At 40.1% G+C, this 20,888-nt stretch overlaps 2 protein-coding genes across 2 annotated transcripts; one reads left to right on the top strand and one right to left on the bottom strand.

Moving 5' to 3' along the window:
- Positions 1-1,655: 1,655 nt before the first annotated feature.
- LOC106093286 (uncharacterized) lies at positions 1,656-2,639 on the top strand. The gene is made up of 2 exons (XM_013260338.2): positions 1,656-2,161; positions 2,231-2,639. The coding sequence occupies exons 1-2, from the start codon at positions 1,760-1,762 to the stop codon at positions 2,435-2,437; spliced, it is 609 nt and encodes a 202-aa protein (XP_013115792.1). The 5' UTR covers positions 1,656-1,759; the 3' UTR covers positions 2,438-2,639.
- Positions 2,640-12,140: 9,501 nt separating this feature from the next.
- LOC106093284 (mucin-2) lies at positions 12,141-14,050 on the bottom strand. Its single transcript, XM_059368268.1, has 2 exons — positions 13,591-14,050; positions 12,141-13,530 (listed from the first exon to the last, which is right to left on the bottom strand). Exons 1-2 carry the CDS (start codon positions 13,975-13,977, stop codon positions 12,340-12,342), a joined length of 1,578 nt encoding a protein of 525 aa, XP_059224251.1. The 5' UTR covers positions 13,978-14,050; the 3' UTR covers positions 12,141-12,339.
- Positions 14,051-20,888: the final 6,838 nt, after the last annotated feature.

Raw genomic sequence — 20,888 nt, 5'->3', positions numbered from 1 at the left:
AGTAATTCGTCTCTGGAACTCCCTTCCAATACACTTGAGAAATATTCCAAATGCAACAACTTTTAAGTATAAGCTTTAAAACTACTATTGGACTAATGTTTTAATAACAACAACAAAAATTTGGGAAAATATTGTCGTTTGAAAATATGTTATTGAAATTTATCGAAACTTTTTTTTCTCTCGGGCCCGAGAGAATTTGACAAATGCGATCCATGGTGGACGGTATATAAGATTCGACTTGGCCGAACTTAGCATGCATTTACTTTTTATTACTTACAAATGTATCTGCCAGCTCTTAAAAGCGCTATAATAAGACGATTCAGCTAGAAATTTAAGTTTTTGCTTATTAATAAATATCTTGAAGTTATACTTAATATCAATAAAAACAAGTAAGAGCGTACTAAGTTCGGCCGGGCCGAATCTTATATACCCTCCACCATGGATCACATTTGTCGAGTTCTATATGCGGTATCTCTTTTTAGGTAAACAAAGAATATTGAATAGGAACTGTTATGCTATTGGAGCTATATCAAGTTATAGTCCGATTCGGACCATAAATTAATGCTGAACATTGTAGAAGTCAGTTCATTCGGATAAGAATTGCTCCTTGTAGGTGCTCAAGAAGCAAAATCGGGAGATAGGTTTATATGGGAGCTGTATCCACATATTGATCGATTGAGAACATATTAGACACGTATGTTGAAGGTCATGAGAGAAGCTGTTGTACAAAATTTATGCCAAATCGGATGAGAATTGCGCTCTCTAGAGGCTCAAGAAGTCAAGACCCAATATGGTTTTACATGGCAGCTATATCAGGTTGGGTTTGCGCCATATTTAGCACCGTTATTGGAAGTCATAACAAAACACCTCATGCGAAATTTCAGCCAAATTGGATCAGAATGGCGCGCTCTATGGGCTCAAGAAGTCAAGATCCAAGATCGGTTTATATGAACCGATGTGAATCATACTTAGTACATTTGTTGGAAGTGACACCAAAACACTACGTGCAAAATTTCAGTCAAATCGGTCGAGAATTGCGCCCTCTAGTGACTCGAGAAATCAAGACTCAAGATCGATTTAAATCGGCAACTAAATTAAAACATGGACCGATTTGGCCCATATATAATCCCAACCGACCTACACTAATAAAAAGTATTTGTGCAAAATTTCAAGCGGCTAGCTTTACTTCTTCGAAAGTTAGCGTGCTTTCGACAGACGGATGGACATGGCTAGATCGAATTAAAATGACGATCAAGTGTACATATACTTTTTGGGGTCTCAGACGCATATTTCGATGTGTTACAAACATAATGACGAAATTAGTATACCCCCATCCTTTGGTGGAGGGTATAGAAACTTTCGTCATTATATTTGGCAAAAGTAAGACGTAATTTTTGATTTTTCCAAAAAAATTGCATTACATTGTTTAATTTAGTGTGCCCTTAAAGCAAATATTGTCGTAATGATTGAATTCCTACTAAAAACAAATTTCCCAGAAAACAAAAGTTTTTATTATCTCATACCTGATAAATTGAATATGACCATAAATCAATGGCCATAATATCAGGGGGTATCTATGATTCTAACAAAGTGCAGTAAATGCAATTTGTAGTGCAATCTATAAATGTTAAGTGTTGCAACACGATTGCCAATAGTATAGCAGAGAAGTTTAACTACAAAAGTAGAGCAGTCAACGATTGCCACGGAAAACTTACATTCATTTCTGAGCTGACCACTGAAAAATATTCATAGATACATTATGAGCTGGCAAAAGATGTTTATGTTTATAACCGTTGGCCTATGTATAACTTTGGTCCAGGCCGATGGTGAAAGTCAAAAGGGTGCGTTGGTTAAGCCCTTAGAAAAAATCAGTTTATTCGAGCTTTTCTCTCGATCGGCCGATTTAATTTTACGCAATCCCGAGGGAATTACAAAGTGTACCGAGGATTATAAAGAGAAACTTACCGAAATCACTAAGGAATATGAGGAAGCCAATAAAGAATGTAGTTCAAAGGCAAATTCGAAGAGGGACGAAGCCGAAAAGGAAACTGTAAATGATCAAAAGGATTTCGCCAAGCGAACCGATTCAGTCTGTGAAAATGTGGGGAAATGCAAAGATAAAAAGTCCTCTCAAGCCATACTAGAATGCTTTGCCAATGAGGTATGTCAAACAAACAAATGCTCTTCTTGAGAAGAATAAGTTTTGTATGATTTTCTATTTACATTTCAGGGATCAGAAAGTTCTAAGGCCTTAGGTAAAGTCTCCAACGATGCTAAGAAGATTTCGTTAAACCTTAATGAAACTCTGCGCCGTATTGACAGCGAGGAGAGGACTTGCATGGCTGGGAATAAGCTAAAGTTTGAAAGCGCATCGGAAAAGGCTACAGATGATTTGAATACTTGTATGTTTGAATCCCTTAATCCACCTGTAGTTTGAGATAACGTACAGCTCGATATCTTATAGAAAGTCTAAGTCAGCCAACTAAGTAAAATATCAGATCTGTGATTTGTTATTGTTTTTTAATAAAACTTTTTAAATATAAACATAATAAATCAATTAATTTTGATACGTGATAAATAAATATAAATTTGTTTGTTTGTGAATGAAATTCTCACAGAATAAAAAGTTTGCCCCCCCCCCCCCCACACTAAAATAGGTCGCACTTATTAGAAGAAAAGACTACTGATAATAGCAAACAGTGTCTGCTGACTGTTAGTAGGTAATATTGCTGCTATAACAGTAGTAGTTCTGCTGTTATAGCTAAATGTTTGCAGTTGCAAAGCAGCAGGCTAATTGAAAGTTTAGGGTCATATGCCGACATGTTACCATCTGCGCTGCGCTGGCCTCCGGTTGTAACAGACAAACATGAATAATGGCATACACTCATACAAAAACCCCTGTAAATACTGTCTGCTGACTATTAGTAGTTTATTTTACTGCTATTATTGCAGTAGTTCTGATATCATAGCTAAATGTTCAGATTCAATATCAAATTCAAATTCAAAAAACTGTGTTTCAAATAACAAACGACAACATCCAACAGTAGGGAATAGAAAGCAAGGGACAAAACGTTGTTGTTGCATTGCACACAAGTGCTGTTTTTGTATTAACTATCAAGGGGAGTAAGGAACAAATGATGTGAGTGGTGGGTAGTCCAAAAAAATGTTGACACAGGCACATTAAAGAAGTTTTATGGAACACATATATATATACCAGAACGAAGGCGGAGATATGTTCATGGTGGGTTAGGTTAGGTAACGTTTATGCGGCAGTCTGCTATTGGACACACTTAGACGTTTTCGTCCATTGTGATACCACAGGAACAGAAGAAGGAAGATACCTTCTAGTTTCTACTGTTGAACCATCCAGATCGCTTTAAAAAGCTCAACAACTTGAGAACGTTTACATCCGCTAAATCAGACGGGTTTTCAAAGAAATAAGAATCTAATGTGGAACTCCTTCTGACTGCCAGTGCGGGACACAAAAACAGAAGGTTTTATTTAGTCTTGTCTTCTTCGATGTCCTCACAGCCGTTACTGGCAACTTTCACTCTGTCAGCATGATTTCCGATTAGACAGTGACCTGTCATGACGGACACAATGACTGAGAAGTTTGTTCTAGTCAGTGACAGCAAAGCGGTAGACCACTTCAAATCTAAATAAGGCCACGAAGTTTTGGAATGCTCACAGCCCCCTCTTTGTGACCATCTACTTTTCGTTTCCCTTCTGGCCTGATCCTGAAAACTTAGTTTACATGTCACTTGAGGCATACCCACTGATTCCAGTTTCCCTGGAATGTGTATGTTAGTTCCTAGTGTCGCAAGCTCGTCCGCTTTACAATTCCCTGGGATATATATCTCTGTGGACCGGCACCCAGAACATGTGAATTTTGAACTGTTCAGCCTTCCCGTTGAGAGATCTGCGACAGTCGAGGGCGGTTTTTGTGTTCAGAAATACGTTGTCTAGTGATTTAATGTCTGTCTGAGAAGATATTTATGGCAATCGTCGTAAAGACATTATATTTTAGCCATTCCACCACTTCCTTAATAGCAAGGATTTCCGCTTGATAAACACTGCAGTGGTCGGGTAACCTTTTCGATATGACCAGTTCATAGAAATCGGTTCAGATTTGGATATAGCTCCCATATATATGTTCGTCCAATTTGCAGTAATAAGGCAATAAAATGGTCATTTGTTAACCGATTTTCGAAATTTGGCAGGATGGATTTTCTCTTGAATATTAACAATACTGGTACATTTCATAAAAATCGGTAATGATTTAGATACAGCTATCATATATGTATATCGTCCGATTTTCACTCCTAGAGCCACTGTCAGCGCATTTATTGACCAATCTTCGAAAAATTTTGTAAAACGCTGTCCACTATTACTTCCACAATATCTATAAAGAGTACACCCCGAAGCCCACCTGGTCGTCAAGGTTGGAACCATCCGTGTAGAAGTCTATGTAACTTCTATTATCAGGGATATCGTAGTTCCAACCGGTTCTAACAGGAATCGTGGTACAGTATTTTTTTTTTATCAAAAAAGCGACTCATACTGCCTGAAATATCGGACATTGTATCAAGGATAACACAGTGTCCGTAGCCGCCACATGATTAATGTGAAATCTCCCTTAACCTCACGGCAGTGGTCGCTGTAATTTGGGTAGCCAAAATATCCAGAGGCAATATGTAACATTAAACTCAGTGCATCAATGGTATCGTCCTCAGTGCGGCTGTGATGCACAAACAAGGCATCCTTTGGATCCGTTTTAGTATTGAGCAGTAGGTGGACTTTTGTAGCGCCGTCCACCAGACCACAACACCATATAGCATTATAAGTCTGACAACTGCAGTATATGCCTGACGCATGATGCGCGGTCTAAACCCCCAACATTTGTCAATGGCCTTCTTGCAGGTGTATAGGGCAAGAGTTGCCTTTCTTGCCCTCTCCAAAATGTTGGATTTGAAGTTCAATTCCCTGTCCAGCAAAACAACGATGTATTTTGCGCTTTCTGTAAATGAAAAATTCTCTCATCCCAAGGAGACAGGTGTAACTTGTACTCATACGGAAAGAACTACTTCTATCTAGCACAGATTTACGCTTAGAGCACTTTCGGTAGCCTACTGCGCTGTTGTACGAAGAGCTTCCTGAAGTATATCTCTTAGAGTGCTGGGAAACTTTCCCCTAACCGCAATAGCCACGTCATCAGCATACAAGACAAAAATATATTTTTAATGGATATATTCCAAGGTAGAGGAGTCAGTACACGGCCTTGACCCATCTTTTTAGATCCAAAGATCTAAGCGGCGATCTCCAATGATCTTTGCCCTAAGACATGTTTCTATCAGTCTTCAGCATAAAGGATGACATACTTATAGAATGAAAATCTTTCTCCTTCGTGTCTTAAGGTTTTCCTGCTTGCGGAATGAAAATGACCTTCGTGTCCCTCCATCCCACAGATATATATGACATGCTGATACAAGCAGAGTATATCTCCCTAGGCCTAGGAATCAGTCTAACACCAGGGCCTGGCGACCTAATAGAGTCTTATCTTCTTATCGTCCAATGGATTTTCGGCTCAGAAACAATTTTCCCAATGGCGCCACGTTGTCCGTTGGAGAATTTTCCGGTAAAGTTCGGCCGCACCGAATTTTGGGAACCAACCACATATACAAAATAAATTTAGTTGAAGGGCATAGTTTTATTCTACATACCAAACTTCTCTCCTAATGCTGGTAACATTTGTGAGGTACTATAACATTTAAAACTTCTCTCCAAAAAGGTGTCGTACTTGTCACAGTTGTTGGAAGTCATAACAACACACTACATGCAAAATTTCAGAAGTCAAGTCGGGAGATCGGTTTATTTAGGAGCTATATAAGGCTGTAGACTGATTTCGACCATACATAACAGAATAGTATCTGTTAAATTTGAGCCAAACCAGACAAAAATTGTAGCTTCAAGGTGCTCAAGTAGTTCAATCTGGAGATCGCTTTATATGGGAGCTATATCAGGTTATGGACCGAGTTAGACAGTACTTTGTACAGTTGTTCGAAGTCATAATGGAACACCACATGCAAAATTTCAGCCAAATCGGACAAAGTTGGCATCTTGTAATAGCTCAAGAAGTCAAATCGGGAGATCGGTTTATATGTAAGCTCTATTTAAATCTAAATCCTATGGTGGGGGGTATAAAAACAAGTAGAGCCATTCAGTTTATGTAGTTCAGCCGATCAGAACTTTGGATACCCACCACCTCGGGTATATATATTGACCACCTTTCTTCATAATACGGTTGAAAATGCATCATTTATGAGCCCATGCAGCCATATCTAAATATAGTCTGATTTCCACCATATTCAGGAAGGCTATGTACGTGTCAAACGCAACTCATTGTCCCAAATTCATCGGTTTACCTCATATGGTCCTAAGAACTTAAATCGGGAGATCGGTATATCTCTGAACCATATAGGATAAGAATGTCGAAGAGCGTAACAGAGCTCACTGTGCCACATTTCAGCGAAATCGGGCAATAATTGCGCATATTATAGGTCCAAGACCTCAAATCGGGATATCGGTCTATATGACAGCTGTATGTAAATATGGACCGAGCTGGGCCACATTAAAATCGAGTATCGAAGAGCCTAATGCAGGCCACTGTACTACATTTCAGCGAAAGCGAGTAATAAATGTGATTCGATGGTCATAAGAACTTAAATCGGGCGATCGGTATGACAGCTTATCGAAATCGTACAATAAATGCGCCTATTATAGGTCCAAGGCCTTAAATTGAGAGATAGATCTACATGACAGCTAAACGAAATATAAACCGATCTTAACCATACTCGGCACAAATACCGAGTGGCCAAACACAACTTATTGTGCCTAATTTCAGCAAAAACATCTGGACCGATCTGGGCCGTGTTGAAGAGGGAGGTCGAGCAGTCTTAAATGCGCCAACTATGGGCCTAAGACCTTAAATCCAAAGATCGGTCTATATGGCAACTTTATCCATATCTGGACTTATCTGGGTCGTATTGAATAAGGACATCGTGAGGCGAAATTTCAGCGAAATTGGAAAATAAATGTAGCTTTAATGGGCCTAAGACCTTAAATAGACAGATCGGTAAATATCTGCAAAAAAAAGCAAAAATTGTTGGCACAGGCAGATATAAGAAATTTTTTCAAATGAAATAAATACCAGTAGGCAAATGGAGATGTTTGTCTTAGTGGGTGTTTACCTTCCATATAGGTTTTTCCATATAATGTCGATATAAACAGAATTGAGCTACAAAGCCAGTAGCCACCACAGTGTGGGCATTAGCAGAGAAGTAAAATTGACGAGAGTGTTTTCAAGTATACGTCCAGAGAAATAAATCTGTTGATATCGACAAACACTGCGTCAATACGGAGCTGTTGTATGCGCTAATCCATGTAAGCACTATTTTGGAAACCGGAGTCTATTTTGGAATTTCACACATTCCACCAATAACTTCGACCTCAATACCCTACAACCCACGGCCTTGAGGGCCGCCATATATGTATACTCGATAATTTTAAATCCCTTCCCTGAATTTCCTTTGCAGCTATCGTTATAGCAGAGAGCTCTGTCCTAACGAACATACACTCGTCCAGCAGTCACATCGACGTACCGATATTTTGTGTGTCAGAGTATGGTCCCAATTCAGTCCCTGTCTCTTGCTATCTGTAAAGACCGAGGTATCATTTTCTTCAAATACAGGGTACGCTTCCCATTTCTCCCACCCGGGAAAACTAATCCCGATAACACCTAACCTTGAGGCGTTCCCTATATCGCCCGCCTTCTGACTACATTATCTCCCAATCTCATGGCAGCCGGTTGTTGATTTGACCCGATGGATTCCTTCATCAGCAAAGGCTGCTGCCTCAGTGTACAACACTGCTACAACAACAACATTATGTCCGAAGTCCGCTTTAATAGTCCTTTCACGTAGCATACAGTCACACGTGTGCTCTCATATAGTACCCTAAAAATAAAAATTTGGTATCCAAATTTTGGATGGGGTACCTAAGGGGGCTGCCCCACCCTAAAACTTACCAAACATATATTTAGACGAATCACGACAATATGGGACGCAAATGAAAGGTACTTAGGATAAGAAAACGTATCTGATATCCAATTGTCGAACCAAGTGCTAGGGGGACCACCCCAAGCCCCAAAACACCCCTAAATCGGACATATTTACCGACCATGGCAATATGGGACTCCAATGAAAGGTATTTGCGAGTAGAATACGAATCTGGTATCCAAATGTGGGACCACGTTTCTTGGGGTCCACCCCTTTCCAAAAACACCCCCAAACAGGACTCATTTACTGACCATGGAAATATGGGGCTTAAATAAAAGGTGTTTAAATGTAGAATACGAATCTGATATCCAAATATGGGATCAAGTGTTTGGGCGACCGCCTCTGACCAAAAACATTCCCCAAAGGGGACAAATTTACGACCATAGCAATATGGGGCTCAAATGAAAGGTCTTTGGGAGTAAAGCACGAATTTGATATCAATATTCGGGAAAAGTGTCCATGGGGCCACCCCACCCCCACAACACCACCCAAATAGTAAGTATTTACTGACTATTGCAATATGAGGCTCAAATAAGAGGATTTTTAAAGTGGAACACGAATCCGATTTATATTTTCAAGGCCAACTCACTGAATGGCCGCCCATCCCCAAACACCCATCCCATCCAAAACACCCCCCAAGCCGGTCATGTTTGCCGACTATAGAAATATGGGGCGCAAATTAAAGGTATGTTGGAGTAGACCACGTATCTGATATCAACATTAGGGGCTAACTGTGTAGCGGACGTCCCACCACCATAACAACCCCCAAATGGGGCGTATTTGCTCAACAAGACAAATTGGAGTCTTAAAGAGAGTGGAACTACAATAAATATTCATAGTTTTTAGGGCCAATACCACAAACCGGACATATTTGCTGACTTTTGCAATAAGGAGTTTAAATGAGATTAGAAAACGAATTTGATATACAATTTTGAGGGCAATGGCAATATGGGGTTCAAATAAATGATATATAGATATATGACAATAGAGTACGTTGTTTATATATTTTCAGGGCTTAGAATTTGGGGGACCACACCAATCCCCAAAACACGCCTAAATCGGGCATGTTTACCGGCCATATCAATGTGGAGCTTAAATGAAAGATTTTGGGGGGTAGAGCAAGAATTGATACCCATTTTCGGGACCAATTTTCTGGGGGTCTATCCCTTTCCCAAAATACACCACAAACAGCAATTTTTTAGTCACCATCGCAATATGGGGCTCAAATAAAGGTATTTGGGATTAGAATATGAATTTGATATTCAAATGTAGCACCATGTATTTATGGCATCACCCCTTTCCGAAAGCACCTCCAAAGGGAAAAAAATATTCGACCATGCCAATATATGGCTCAAATGAAAGGTCAGCTTGTCTTGTATATAAAATTCAATTTGTGTTTGTCGTTTGTCCCGTATAAATTCAAAAACGGCTGAACCGATTACTTTGAAATTTTCACAGATCGTGTAGGTTGGTCTGGAAGGAAACATAGGCAATATAATTTTTTGGTATCGGGGGGTGGGCGCTAAAAGTAATACCCAAAAATAAAATTGGACCGATCGGGACAATATGGGATTCAAATGAAAGGGATTCAAGAGCAGAGTACGAATTTTATAATAAAAGTTGGGTTCAAGTACATGGGGGGCCGCTCCAGCCCCAAAACCCCTTAAATAGGTTTTTTAGACGATCATAATAGTATGGGACTCAAATGAAAGGTATTCGGGAGTAGATTACGAATATGGTCAGGAAATAGGAATAGGCTTTTTAATTTATTGATAACGGAAAGGGGCGGACCCTCCACCGTTACCCCAAAACACCACCCAAAATCAAAAGTGGACCGATAAGTATGAAATGAAAATTATGCAGGAGTAGATAACGAATCTGGCTAAAATTCATATCGTAGTATAGGGGGTCACCTCATCCCCACAAAAACGCCCAAAGTAGGCACATTAGCCAATCACGGATATGTGGAACCCGGTTTGTTTGCTTCGTACAGACTGAAAAAGGTAGAACCGATTTTCTCGAAATTTTCCCTTATTGTGTAGGTTGGTCTGGAAGGAAACATAGGCTATATCATTTTTTGGTATCGGAAGGTGGACGGACTCTCCCCCTTATGCCAAAAATACAACCCAAAATCAAAAGTGGACTGATCGGGATAATATCGGTATCAAATGAAAGATAGAAAGTAGAATACAAATATGATCTTAAAATTTGATTCTAAGTACCCATCGGGCCGCCCCAACCCCAAAACTCCCCCAAACAGTCGTATTGGACTTTCATTTCAATATGGGGCTCAAATGAAAGGTATTTTGGAGTATTCGGGAGTAGTGATGGGTCACGCCACCCCTCAAAAGCGCCATTAGACCCATTATGACTATATGATACTTGGCTGAACCGATTTTCTTAAAAATTTCATAGATTGTGTACATTTGTCTGGAAGGAAACATAGGCAATATAATTTTTAGATATCGGGTGGAGGTAAGGCGGACTCTCCCCCTTACCCCAAAAACGCTACCCATATCCGAAAGTGGTCCCATGGGCACAATAAGGGTGTGAAATGAAAGGTATTGGAGACCAGAAAACAAATATGGCATTAAAATTTGGGTCTAAGTACCCAGCGGGCTCCTTCCCAACCCTAAAACTCCTCTAAACAGACATATTCGAAGTTCATTTCAATATGGGACTCAAATGAAAAGTATTAGGCAGTAGATTACAAATATGGCATAAAACATTAGGTCCAAGTAATGGGAGGTCGCCCGCCTCCAAATACCCCAAATGGGCATATTAGCCGACAATGGCTATGTGGGACTCGAATGAAAAGTATTGGGGAGAAGATTTCGAATATGACATTAAAATTTGAGTTCAAGACTAGGTGGCGCTTTTCCTCCTACAGATACGTCAAATGGGTTATTTGACCCATTATGACAATATGGGACTCAAATGAAAGTTATTTGAGAGTAGAAATCGAATTTGATATGCAATTTTGGAGCCAAGTGTTTTGGGGTACGCCGAAAGGCACGCCCAAAACTAAACTTAATTTCCGCTGGGAATAAAGAAAGAATTTGATATCTATTTTCAGTGCAAATTGCCGGTAACCGCCCCAACCCCAAAACATCCTCCAAACGGTTCATATTTGCCGACCATGTTAATATGGGGCTCAAATTAAAGGGATTTGGAAGTGCAGCACGAATTTAATATCCATATTTGAGTCGAAATGTCTGAGGTGCCATCACTTCCCAAATGAGAACAATGCCCTAAGGAAGAATATTACCACCAGAATCCGCGAAGGGGCAGATTCTCACACATCAATGAGTGCTTTCCGATTCTAGTTTAAACTCAAAGATAAAGGACTGTTTTTTACAGCCGAGTCCGAACGGCGTCCCATAGTGCGACACCTCTTTGCGGAAAAATTTTGAAATGACCATGCATGGCATTGTATCTCGCCAATGTCGCCAACATTAAAAGGGGATAAACACCGCTTTGTCCGATGTTCTCGCCAGGATTTGTTCGGCATCATAGGCTACAATGGCACGAATTCGATATCCGCATTCAGGGCGAGGTGTCCCCACCCTTAAAAGATATTAGAGAGTTAAAAAAGGCGCAGCGGAGCGGGCCCGGTTCGGCTAGTATCCCATATAAACCAATCTCCATTTTGGATGAAATTAATCAGACTCTGTTCTTTTATAACATGCAATATCTGAATGGGATCTCAATAAAAAGCGATCTCCCAATTGGATTGACTCCTTGAACATCAGGTTGATGTAATTTTCAATCGAATTGTATGAAATATTTATGTCAAGAATGGTTTGAATTTAGAAATGCGTTCTATGGAAGTATATAAGTTACGGCCCGGTTGCACTTATCGAACGTTTACTTGCTTTGGATTCTTTATTCACTAAAAGTGTTCTTAAGATTTGCAATATCTTGTTGAAATCACACAACGATTTGGAGACCAAATAAAAAGAATCGAATAAAATATTAATTTAATAATGTCACCATTTATTTCACTTGAAGGGATCTCTTCATAAATTTCTATAGAGATTATTTGCACCAACCATTCGTTTATACATGTCTTGTATATATAAAATATATAAATATAAATTGCATTTTTGCTTTCTAATATATATTAATTTATCCTTGCTTTTAAATATCATTAAAAAATTATTTCATTACAACGTTTTGTTTAGTACATTGCATTAATAACGTTTTTTAAGTTAGTTCTCTGTAATTATTTTTTAAAATTTAACTTATGGACACGTCGAAGTCTTTCATATAAATCGTCTTTCATCTTTATATCATCAGAGGCGTTTGAAGAGGATATAAAGGATGATGATGAAGACGCTGAGGAAATCCTTGAAGAGTCTGCTGAGAAGGGCCCAAAAGGGACCGCTGAGGAGGATCCAAAAGGGATCACAGACGAGGGCCCAAAAGGGACTTCCGTCGAGGTGGAACCAAAAGGGAGTAATGATTGGAATGCTACAAGTTTTTTTTTAAAGGACCTTAAAGAGGCTGCATTGGATTTGGCAGGAACTTCTGTAGTTTCTTCTATTGGATTTTCTGTGGTTTCAGTGGACTCTGTTGGATTTTCAGTAGTTCCAGGTGTTGTTGAATCTGCAGGCCCTTCTGTGGCTTCAGTAGTATCAGGTGTAGTTGAATCTGCAGGCCCTTCTGTGGCTTGAGTAGTACCAGGTGTTGTTGAATCGGTAGGACCTTCTGTGGCTTCAGTAGATCTAGGTGTCGTTGAATCTGAAGGTCCTTCTGTGACTTCAGTAGTTCCCGGTGTCGTTGAATCTGTAGTCCCTTCTGTGGCCTCAGTAGTACCAGGTGTCGTTGAATCTGTAATTCCATCTGTAGCTTCAGTACTACCAGGTGTCGTTGAATCTGTAGTTCCTTCTGTGGCTTCAGTACTACCAGGTGTCGTTGAATCTGTAGGCCCTTCTGTGGCTTCAGTAGTATCAGGTGTAGTTGAATCTGTAGGCCCTGTTGTGGCTTGAGTAGTACCAGGTGTAGTTGAATCGGTAGGATCTTCTGTGACTTGAGTAGTACCAGGTGTCGTTGAATCTGTTACCCCTTCTGTTGCTTGAGTAGTTCCAGGTGTCGTTGAATCTGTAGGCCCTTCTGTGGCTTCAGTAGATCCAGGTGTCGTAGAATCTGTAGGCCCTTCTGTGGCTTCAGTAGATCCAGGTGTTGTAGAATCTGTGGGGCCCTCTGTCGTTTCTGTTGGAACTTCAATTTCCCCATCAATACATTTTGAAAATTCTTCATAAGCAGCCGCTGAATCATCTTCATATTGAACTTTGTTATTGGTATAGCAAACATACTCGTCAGCATCAATTCGCCTTAGTAATTCGTTTAGATTAGCAGATTTGACATTGGCCTCGTTTGAGATTGCATGAAGGGATTTACTACTAACGGATCCCTGGAAATTAAAGAAAATTTAAGAATATATATATATGGACATTCTCATTTGATTACCTACCTCCTCGGCGTAACATTCAAAGATGAACTTTGCTGGTTCACTATTTTTACACAGCTTTAAAGCACAGCAGGCCTCATCCGACCTCTTGGCTAAGTCTGCTATATCATCAGCAACATCTGCTTCCACTCGTGTGCGTTCATCGTCTGCCCTTGTAGTGCATAGTTTATTTTGTTCTTCGTATTGCTGGGCTATTTCAGTCAGCAGTGGAATATAATAATCAAAACACGACATTGTTCTCGGGAGATCGCGCTGAAGCAGATGACTGGATCTGGACATAAAATTCAATAGATCTATTTCTGCAGAATGTTTTATAGGAGGATTAGCATCGATCATTGCCAAGTTTATCCACAGCAAGGCAAGACCAATTCGAATGATGTGGTAACGCATGTTTCGTAATAGATGAAAATTATCACGCTATCCTCAATGAATCGATTTATTTTTCATGAAAACACGGTTGCAAACTGTTAAGTGTTATCTTTTACAAATGCTTTATATACCACAAGCATTACAATAGACCAACAATTTTCTTCGTTAATCATAAAATGATAGTGCACTGTAATAAAAAAAATTTCATATTTGTAATATAAGTTGTAATTATCAATTAAAGGTAAAAAACATTTTGTTGCTCTCTTTAGATAAGAAATGTCCATCAAAAATGCAATTCTTGGAAGCGTTTTTCTTTCACGTGCAAAAGTTTGAAAAAAAAAAATTGAAATAAATTTTCGATCACTCGGGGATTTTTGTGGAACTATACAATAGTTGGTAGTGATATTATACATATGCCTCAGCAAATGGGTGTCATTTAGCGGTTTGGTTTGCTGAGCGCGTTTTTTCGTGCTGCGTTAGTTGTAATTAAAAAATCCAAGCTTACATTTCCTGGTCGATTATTCTTTCAAATATTAAAAATACAAAGTAAAACAAAATCAATACCTTTTTTAATATAATGATCTTTTAGTTATCACGTTTTGAAAATAATTTCTGCAAATTTTAAAAATGAAAGAAAAGTCCCCAGAAAAAATAGTAAATAAAATTGACACATGCACTTACTCAGTTTTGCACTTTTAGTATAATTTTACAAAATTTTTTTTGGTTTTGGTACTTTATTTATAAACGATGATTTTTATACACTACACCGCTACTGTGGCACAGGGTATTATAACTTAGTGAATATGCTTGTAAAACCCAGAAGGAAGAGAGATATACCTATATGTGTAAAAAGTACAGGTCAACATTTTTGTCCAATCGTCTTCAAATTTGTCACAAGTATTTTCTTGGGCCTAGAACAAAGCCTACTGAAATTGGAAAAAATCAGTGCAGATTTTGATATAACCCCCATACTATGTTCGTCCGATTCGGACTGAAATTTCATTTATATCGCCATTTGTAAAACAATTCTCATGAAATATTGCACGAAAAATTCCCTTATAAGTCTCGATATTATTTGTGAGTTTCATAGAAATCGGCTCAGATTTAGTCATAATTCCCATAAATATGTTCGTGCGATTTGGACTAGTAATGCAATAATTTGGTCATTTGTTAATCGATTCACATTGTAGCCGTTGAGTGAAGCGGACGTGTTTTTATTTCGCTCCTCAAAGAAAGAATAAATATATATTCGTATCTCGGAATAGGTACTACCTATTAAGAACAAACTTTAAAGCCTTTTGGAGTGGGGTAGAAATGGACTCCAAAGACTCAACATCTGCGGTGGTGGCGTCAGACCGCAGCATGTTGGCCTCCCCTCCTATAGGTGTGGGTGCCTTGGCACCTGTAGTCGAGAGTAATGCTTCAAGCGCACAACTAGTCGTCAGACTAATAAATGAGGAAGAAACGGATAAACCAGAGGGATGCACAGATCGTCCCCAGCCTTTAAGTAAAGGTGGTGTTTCTGACTCCAATTCAGACAGCGACTGTGCCAATGAAACAGTCATCACAGTCGAATTGAGAGATGAGGGCATCGGGATGACGACAGAAGTAACAATGGCTTTGCTAAGCTCACAAGCAGACAGAGAAAGCGATCCGGTGCACGACGAAAGAGACAGAGGAGAATGTACCGGCAGCGCAATCGGGCAAAAGTGCAGAGTGGCAAGGAAGCACAACAGAGATGAGCTGACTTTTGCAGTCATCAATATCGGCTGTGCATCCGGTAGGATTCCACCAGATCATCGGTCCCAAGTCGAGGATCTTGTTAACGATCGAATTTTTGAACATGTGTGGAACTCTGTAGAGGGTCCACCCATACAAATGATGAGTTGCGAGTTTAGAGGGGACATCTTTACGCTGCGTTTTGTGTCGGCGGAATGTATTGATACCGTCAAACAGCTCGTCAGCGGTATTCACGCTCCCTGGGAGGGCGCAAAGCTCGACCTTGTGAGAAAGGTGGATATCCCCCAGCTCACAAAGGCTACGGTCTTCATCAAGGGATGGGGCAGTAAATTTGCGACGGAACGCATGTTGGGATTCTTGGGCAAGCAAATCCAAGGTTTGGTCGCAGAGAAGTGGAAGGGACTAGGAGGACGAAGGTGGGCGAATTTAACGCACCACGTTTCTTCAATAAGACGATTTCGACATCTGACAAGGTCAAATACTTAGGTGTGATTTTGGACAGGAAAATGAATTGGAAGTGTCACATTCAGGAGCGTACTGAGAAGACTTACAGATGTTGAGCACTATGTAGTCGGCCCGTGGGCTCGAAATCGGGCCTGAATCCGAGGATAGTCCACTGGCTCTACAGGAGCGTGATTAGAGCAATACTCACTTACGCCTCAGTAGTTTGGTGGACCGCTATGGAGAAAAAGTGCAACATAAGGACCATACAACAGGTTCAGAGAACATGTGATCTTGGCAAAGGCGGAGCGATGAGGACCACGCCCACTACGGCACTGGGGACTATTCTAGATATCCGACCCATTGACATAAAGATTAAGTGTGAGGCAGCCACTACGGCTATGAGACTTAAGGCGATGGGAGAATGGATTGAGGATGACAGCAGCTAATACCATCGCGGTGTAATCGAGGCGACGATAGGAAACCTGGAAGAAAGGAAAGAGGTTTCCGATCGGATACCTGAGATGAACCTTGCAGTCGAGTGCGACGCACTGCTGCCATCAGCACAGTCTTGGATTGACAGAACCCTAGTATTGTCATCTGGAAGATCATGTTACACGGATGGACCAAAGCTAGAGGACAGAGTGGGCCTGGGGGTTTACATTGAAAACCCAGGGACTGAGATCTGTTTTAGACTGCCTGACCAAATTACGGTCCTGCAGGCGGAGATCCGGGCGATTACGGAATGCGTGAAGTGTTGGGGTGCTAACGCGAGGACGTCGATTGTGAACATCTTTACCGACAGTAAAATTGCCGTAAGGGCAAAAACAACCAGGACGGTAAGGTCACGAACAGTCTTGCAGTGTAAGAAGGCGATTAACGCCTTCTCCGAGGATGGGAAAATCCGCATCTTTTGGGTGCCGGGCCATAACGGAGTAAGGGGAAATGAAAGGGCAGATGATTTGACGGTGAAGGCCAGAGGACTGCAGTCAATAAACTTGGTTAACCCGAAGCCTTTCGGGTCGATGCAGTCCGAGTTAAGGGAGTGGGCGACGAATGCGCATGCAACATTGTGGAACAGCGAAATGGTCGGTAGGACGGCGAAAATCCTGTGGGGGGATCCAGATCGAGAGAAGACGAGGCTATTACGGAAAGTAAGCAAGAAGGAGGTCAGTATAGTTATTGGTATCAAAACGGGACACACCGGACTACGGGGTCACTTATGTAAAATCGGTGCGGCAAGTGATAGCATGTGTAGGGCATGCGGGGAAGATGATGAGACATAGGAGCATTTCCTTTGTCATTGCCCGGCTTACGCGTCCAACAGATACCGGTACTTAGGTGGCGACACAATATCAGACATGAACCAATTTATGGGAGTGGCATTGAAAACAATAAAGGATTTTGTAAGTAGCACGGAATTCCTAACTTAAAATTTTTTTTTAGAGGTTACTTTATAGCTTTTAGAGCGCACAACAAGCCGATTACTGGCTTGAGTGTATGTCCAGTGGCATGGAGCGGATTAATATCTGCACCCTCTTTTCAATCTAACCTAACTTAATAGATTCACACGAAAATTGACACAAAGGATTCCCTTATGACTTCCGGTATTGATATTGGATTTAATAGAAATCGGCTTGATTAGATATAGCTCCCATATATATTTCCGTCCGATTTTGAATAACCCTTAATAATTTGGTAATGTGTTAACCGATCCTCACTTAATTTGGCACGAAGGGTTTTGTTTGTAACTCTTCTGGTGACTGATGAATTTCATAGAGATTTGTTTTTTTTTTTGAAAATTTGATCGAAATTTTACATATCAAATTTAAGCAAATTTTAAATCCGACAACTAAGCCTGCATATCCAATGTGGTATAGGGTATCAAAAGGTTGGCTTAGCCTGACTTTAGCCCTCCTTACTTGTTTAGAGATAAGTGAGCATGTGCTAATATTAGGGTGATGAGTTTTTACGACCTCATATCCCTGTATCATATTTTGATGAGTTGTTATTTAAGATTAAATATAATCTTACTTACAAGGTTATTTGAGAAAAAAAACTCACGCACAAAATGATTTTAAAATTTTTATTGCAACATTTTGGGCTATTTTTTGAAGTCACTGTAAGCAGTTATATAATTGATCACAAGCTTTAGAGCCATACATATGAAATATGACATAGGATCATGTTTCATATGCACGTTGTCATTGGAGAGGATGGATCGTAGTGGGAGGTTGTCCTTGTTGCGGCAAAAGTGGTATTAGTCTGGCATAACTTTGATCTCACGCTTTCAGTACTGGTTGCTTCGGGAAATGTTGATTGGAGTTTCATGTTTTTTCCAGTGGGTCTTCAAACTTTTGGGAGCCTTTGGGTAGTCATTTAGAGCTACAGATAATTTTTTGAAATCCTTAGTGTGGAACACTTGGCTACTCAATCAATAATCAGTCCATGAGTTTGAAATTAAAGAACATATTTTACCCAACCTGTTCCGGGTTTCAGGCATCAGAATAACACAAGAAGAGCTAGAATGGTACTAGAGTTCCAGCGTGTATTGCAGATATTTGGGATCAACTTAAAATGTACAAAAGGGATCCCTCTCCTCTCAGTCAAGTGACGGAAGACACGAGTGAGGTGGAAGAAAAACTTCATGTCATGTCCCCAGCTCCCGGTTTCCTTAATTTCAGTTTTACCATTGTTGAAGGCTGATGTTTGGTGATTTAGTCTACCCATCGAGCTCATCACCCAACGCTAAGAACGCGATCCAGTACATGGTGCTGGCAATAGTTGAACTTGGATGAGGGGGCGGCTGCAGCAAATGTTCGATTTGCTACAGTCGAACTACAACGTCTGTCTTTGTGCCGGTATTCACGCTTGTTGAACCGGCAACAATCATCACAACTGATGCCCATAGGTTGAACTCATCGAACACCTTTTGAAGACCTTCAAGGAGTTTGTCGTCCAAGTGCTTGCTCCACTTCTACGTGCTTACCAAGTAATCCTTCACCCGAGTATCTTTCTTCTAGATAGCCATGTGGACTCCTGGCTGACATGTCGTTGGGATTCCAAGCTGATGGCACACCGTTACTGCCCATTGTGACGACAGCTCTGAGAATTTCATTGCATTTGCCGATACATCTCTATGGAAGTGGTGATCCATTCTTTGGATAAACTTACTTTTAGAAACCACAGTATACCATGAAAAAGCACCACATATATATTATGTTGCCTCCATCAGGATTTAAAGCCTTTAAAATATACTGATGGTCAAGTTTTGTTTTTGTTGACTTGCATGGTAAAAACTATATACGAATACCTCCTAACAAATAACTTGACCATCAGTACACTTTAAAGGCTATAAATCTTGGTGGAGGCAACATAATGAATTAAGGGTGCTTTTCCATGGTATTTTGTGGTACTTTAACGTAAGAAAACTTAAAGTATGGATCACCATTTCCATAGAGATACAAAGGAGCAAGCCATTAAATCATTCGTGGTTTACAGCATCTCAACTTCATTCGTTATAATGGACGATAATACCTCTAAATTTGCCTCCAGGGGAGTTATACCTTGGTTTTTCTAATAAAAACAGATTTATTCAGCTCTGATTGTATTCAAACCTAACGTTAAAACTTCCGGAAGCTTTGGGGAGGAGAACAAGTTGACATGTGGCCCTGTTCCCATTGTAATATGTACAAGAATGTTGGCTAAATACCTCCCTGGATCGCTAAAAGTTACTTGCAAGCCTTCCCCGAAGCTGAGGTGGTAACCCAAATTGTTATTCGAGTTTACGGAGGCCTACGGACCTTAATAACAACCCGAAGAACTCATTTAATGATGATTTCGGTTGTGAAAAAAAGTGTAGCACTTTTTCAACATGTTGCACTGAAATCGAAATTTTGTCTAAAACAATGTGACACCACCACAGGGTGTAGTGTTTATAATGGTGTTGCCTACAGAGGGTGGAAAAATGTTGCATTTCTTACGCCGTGTCATGTCTACGGTGGAGAATGTCGCACTTAAAATCAGCGGCTATCATTCCCGCAAATTTTGTTTGAAGAGAAGAAGACAAAATTTGTTGAATGTTTGGAAAAAAAGTGGCAAAATATGAAAAATATACATATAACAAATAAAAGCGAGCTAAGTTCGGCCGGGACGAATCTTATGTACCCTCCACCATAGATCGTATTTGTCGAGATCTTTTTTTTTTAAGCAAACAAAGGAAAGGAAAGTATAAAAGAATAGAATTGCTATGCTATTGGAGCTATATCAAGTTGTGGTCCGATTCGGACCATAATGGAATGAATGTTGGAGACCACAGTAGAAGTCATTGGGTAACATTTCAGCCAAATCGAATAAGAATTGCTCCCAAAATGTAAAATAAGGAGATCGTTTTATAGGGGAGCTGTATTGGGGTATAGACTGATTCAGACCATATTTGTACGTATGTTGAAGGTCATGGGAGAAGCTGTTGTACAAAATTTCACCCAAATCAGATAATAATTGCGCCCTATAGAAGCTCAAGAAGTCAATATCCCAGATCGGTTTATATGGCAACTATATCGGGTTATGATCCGATTTGAACCATACTTGGCACAGTTGTTGGAAATCATAATAAAACATCTCGTGCAAAATTTCAGCCAAATCGGATAAGAATTGCGTCCTCTAGTGGCTCAAGAAGTCAAGATTCAAGATCGGTTTATATGGCAACTATGTCAAAACATGAACCGATATGGTCCATGTATAATTCCAAC

The sequence above is a fragment of the Stomoxys calcitrans genome, chromosome 4, assembly GCF_963082655.1.
Source record: "Stomoxys calcitrans chromosome 4, idStoCalc2.1, whole genome shotgun sequence".
NCBI lineage: Eukaryota > Metazoa > Arthropoda > Insecta > Diptera > Muscidae > Stomoxys > Stomoxys calcitrans.
Note: the sequence above shows the minus strand (reverse complement) of the source record. Positions and strands in the feature narration are given on the sequence as shown.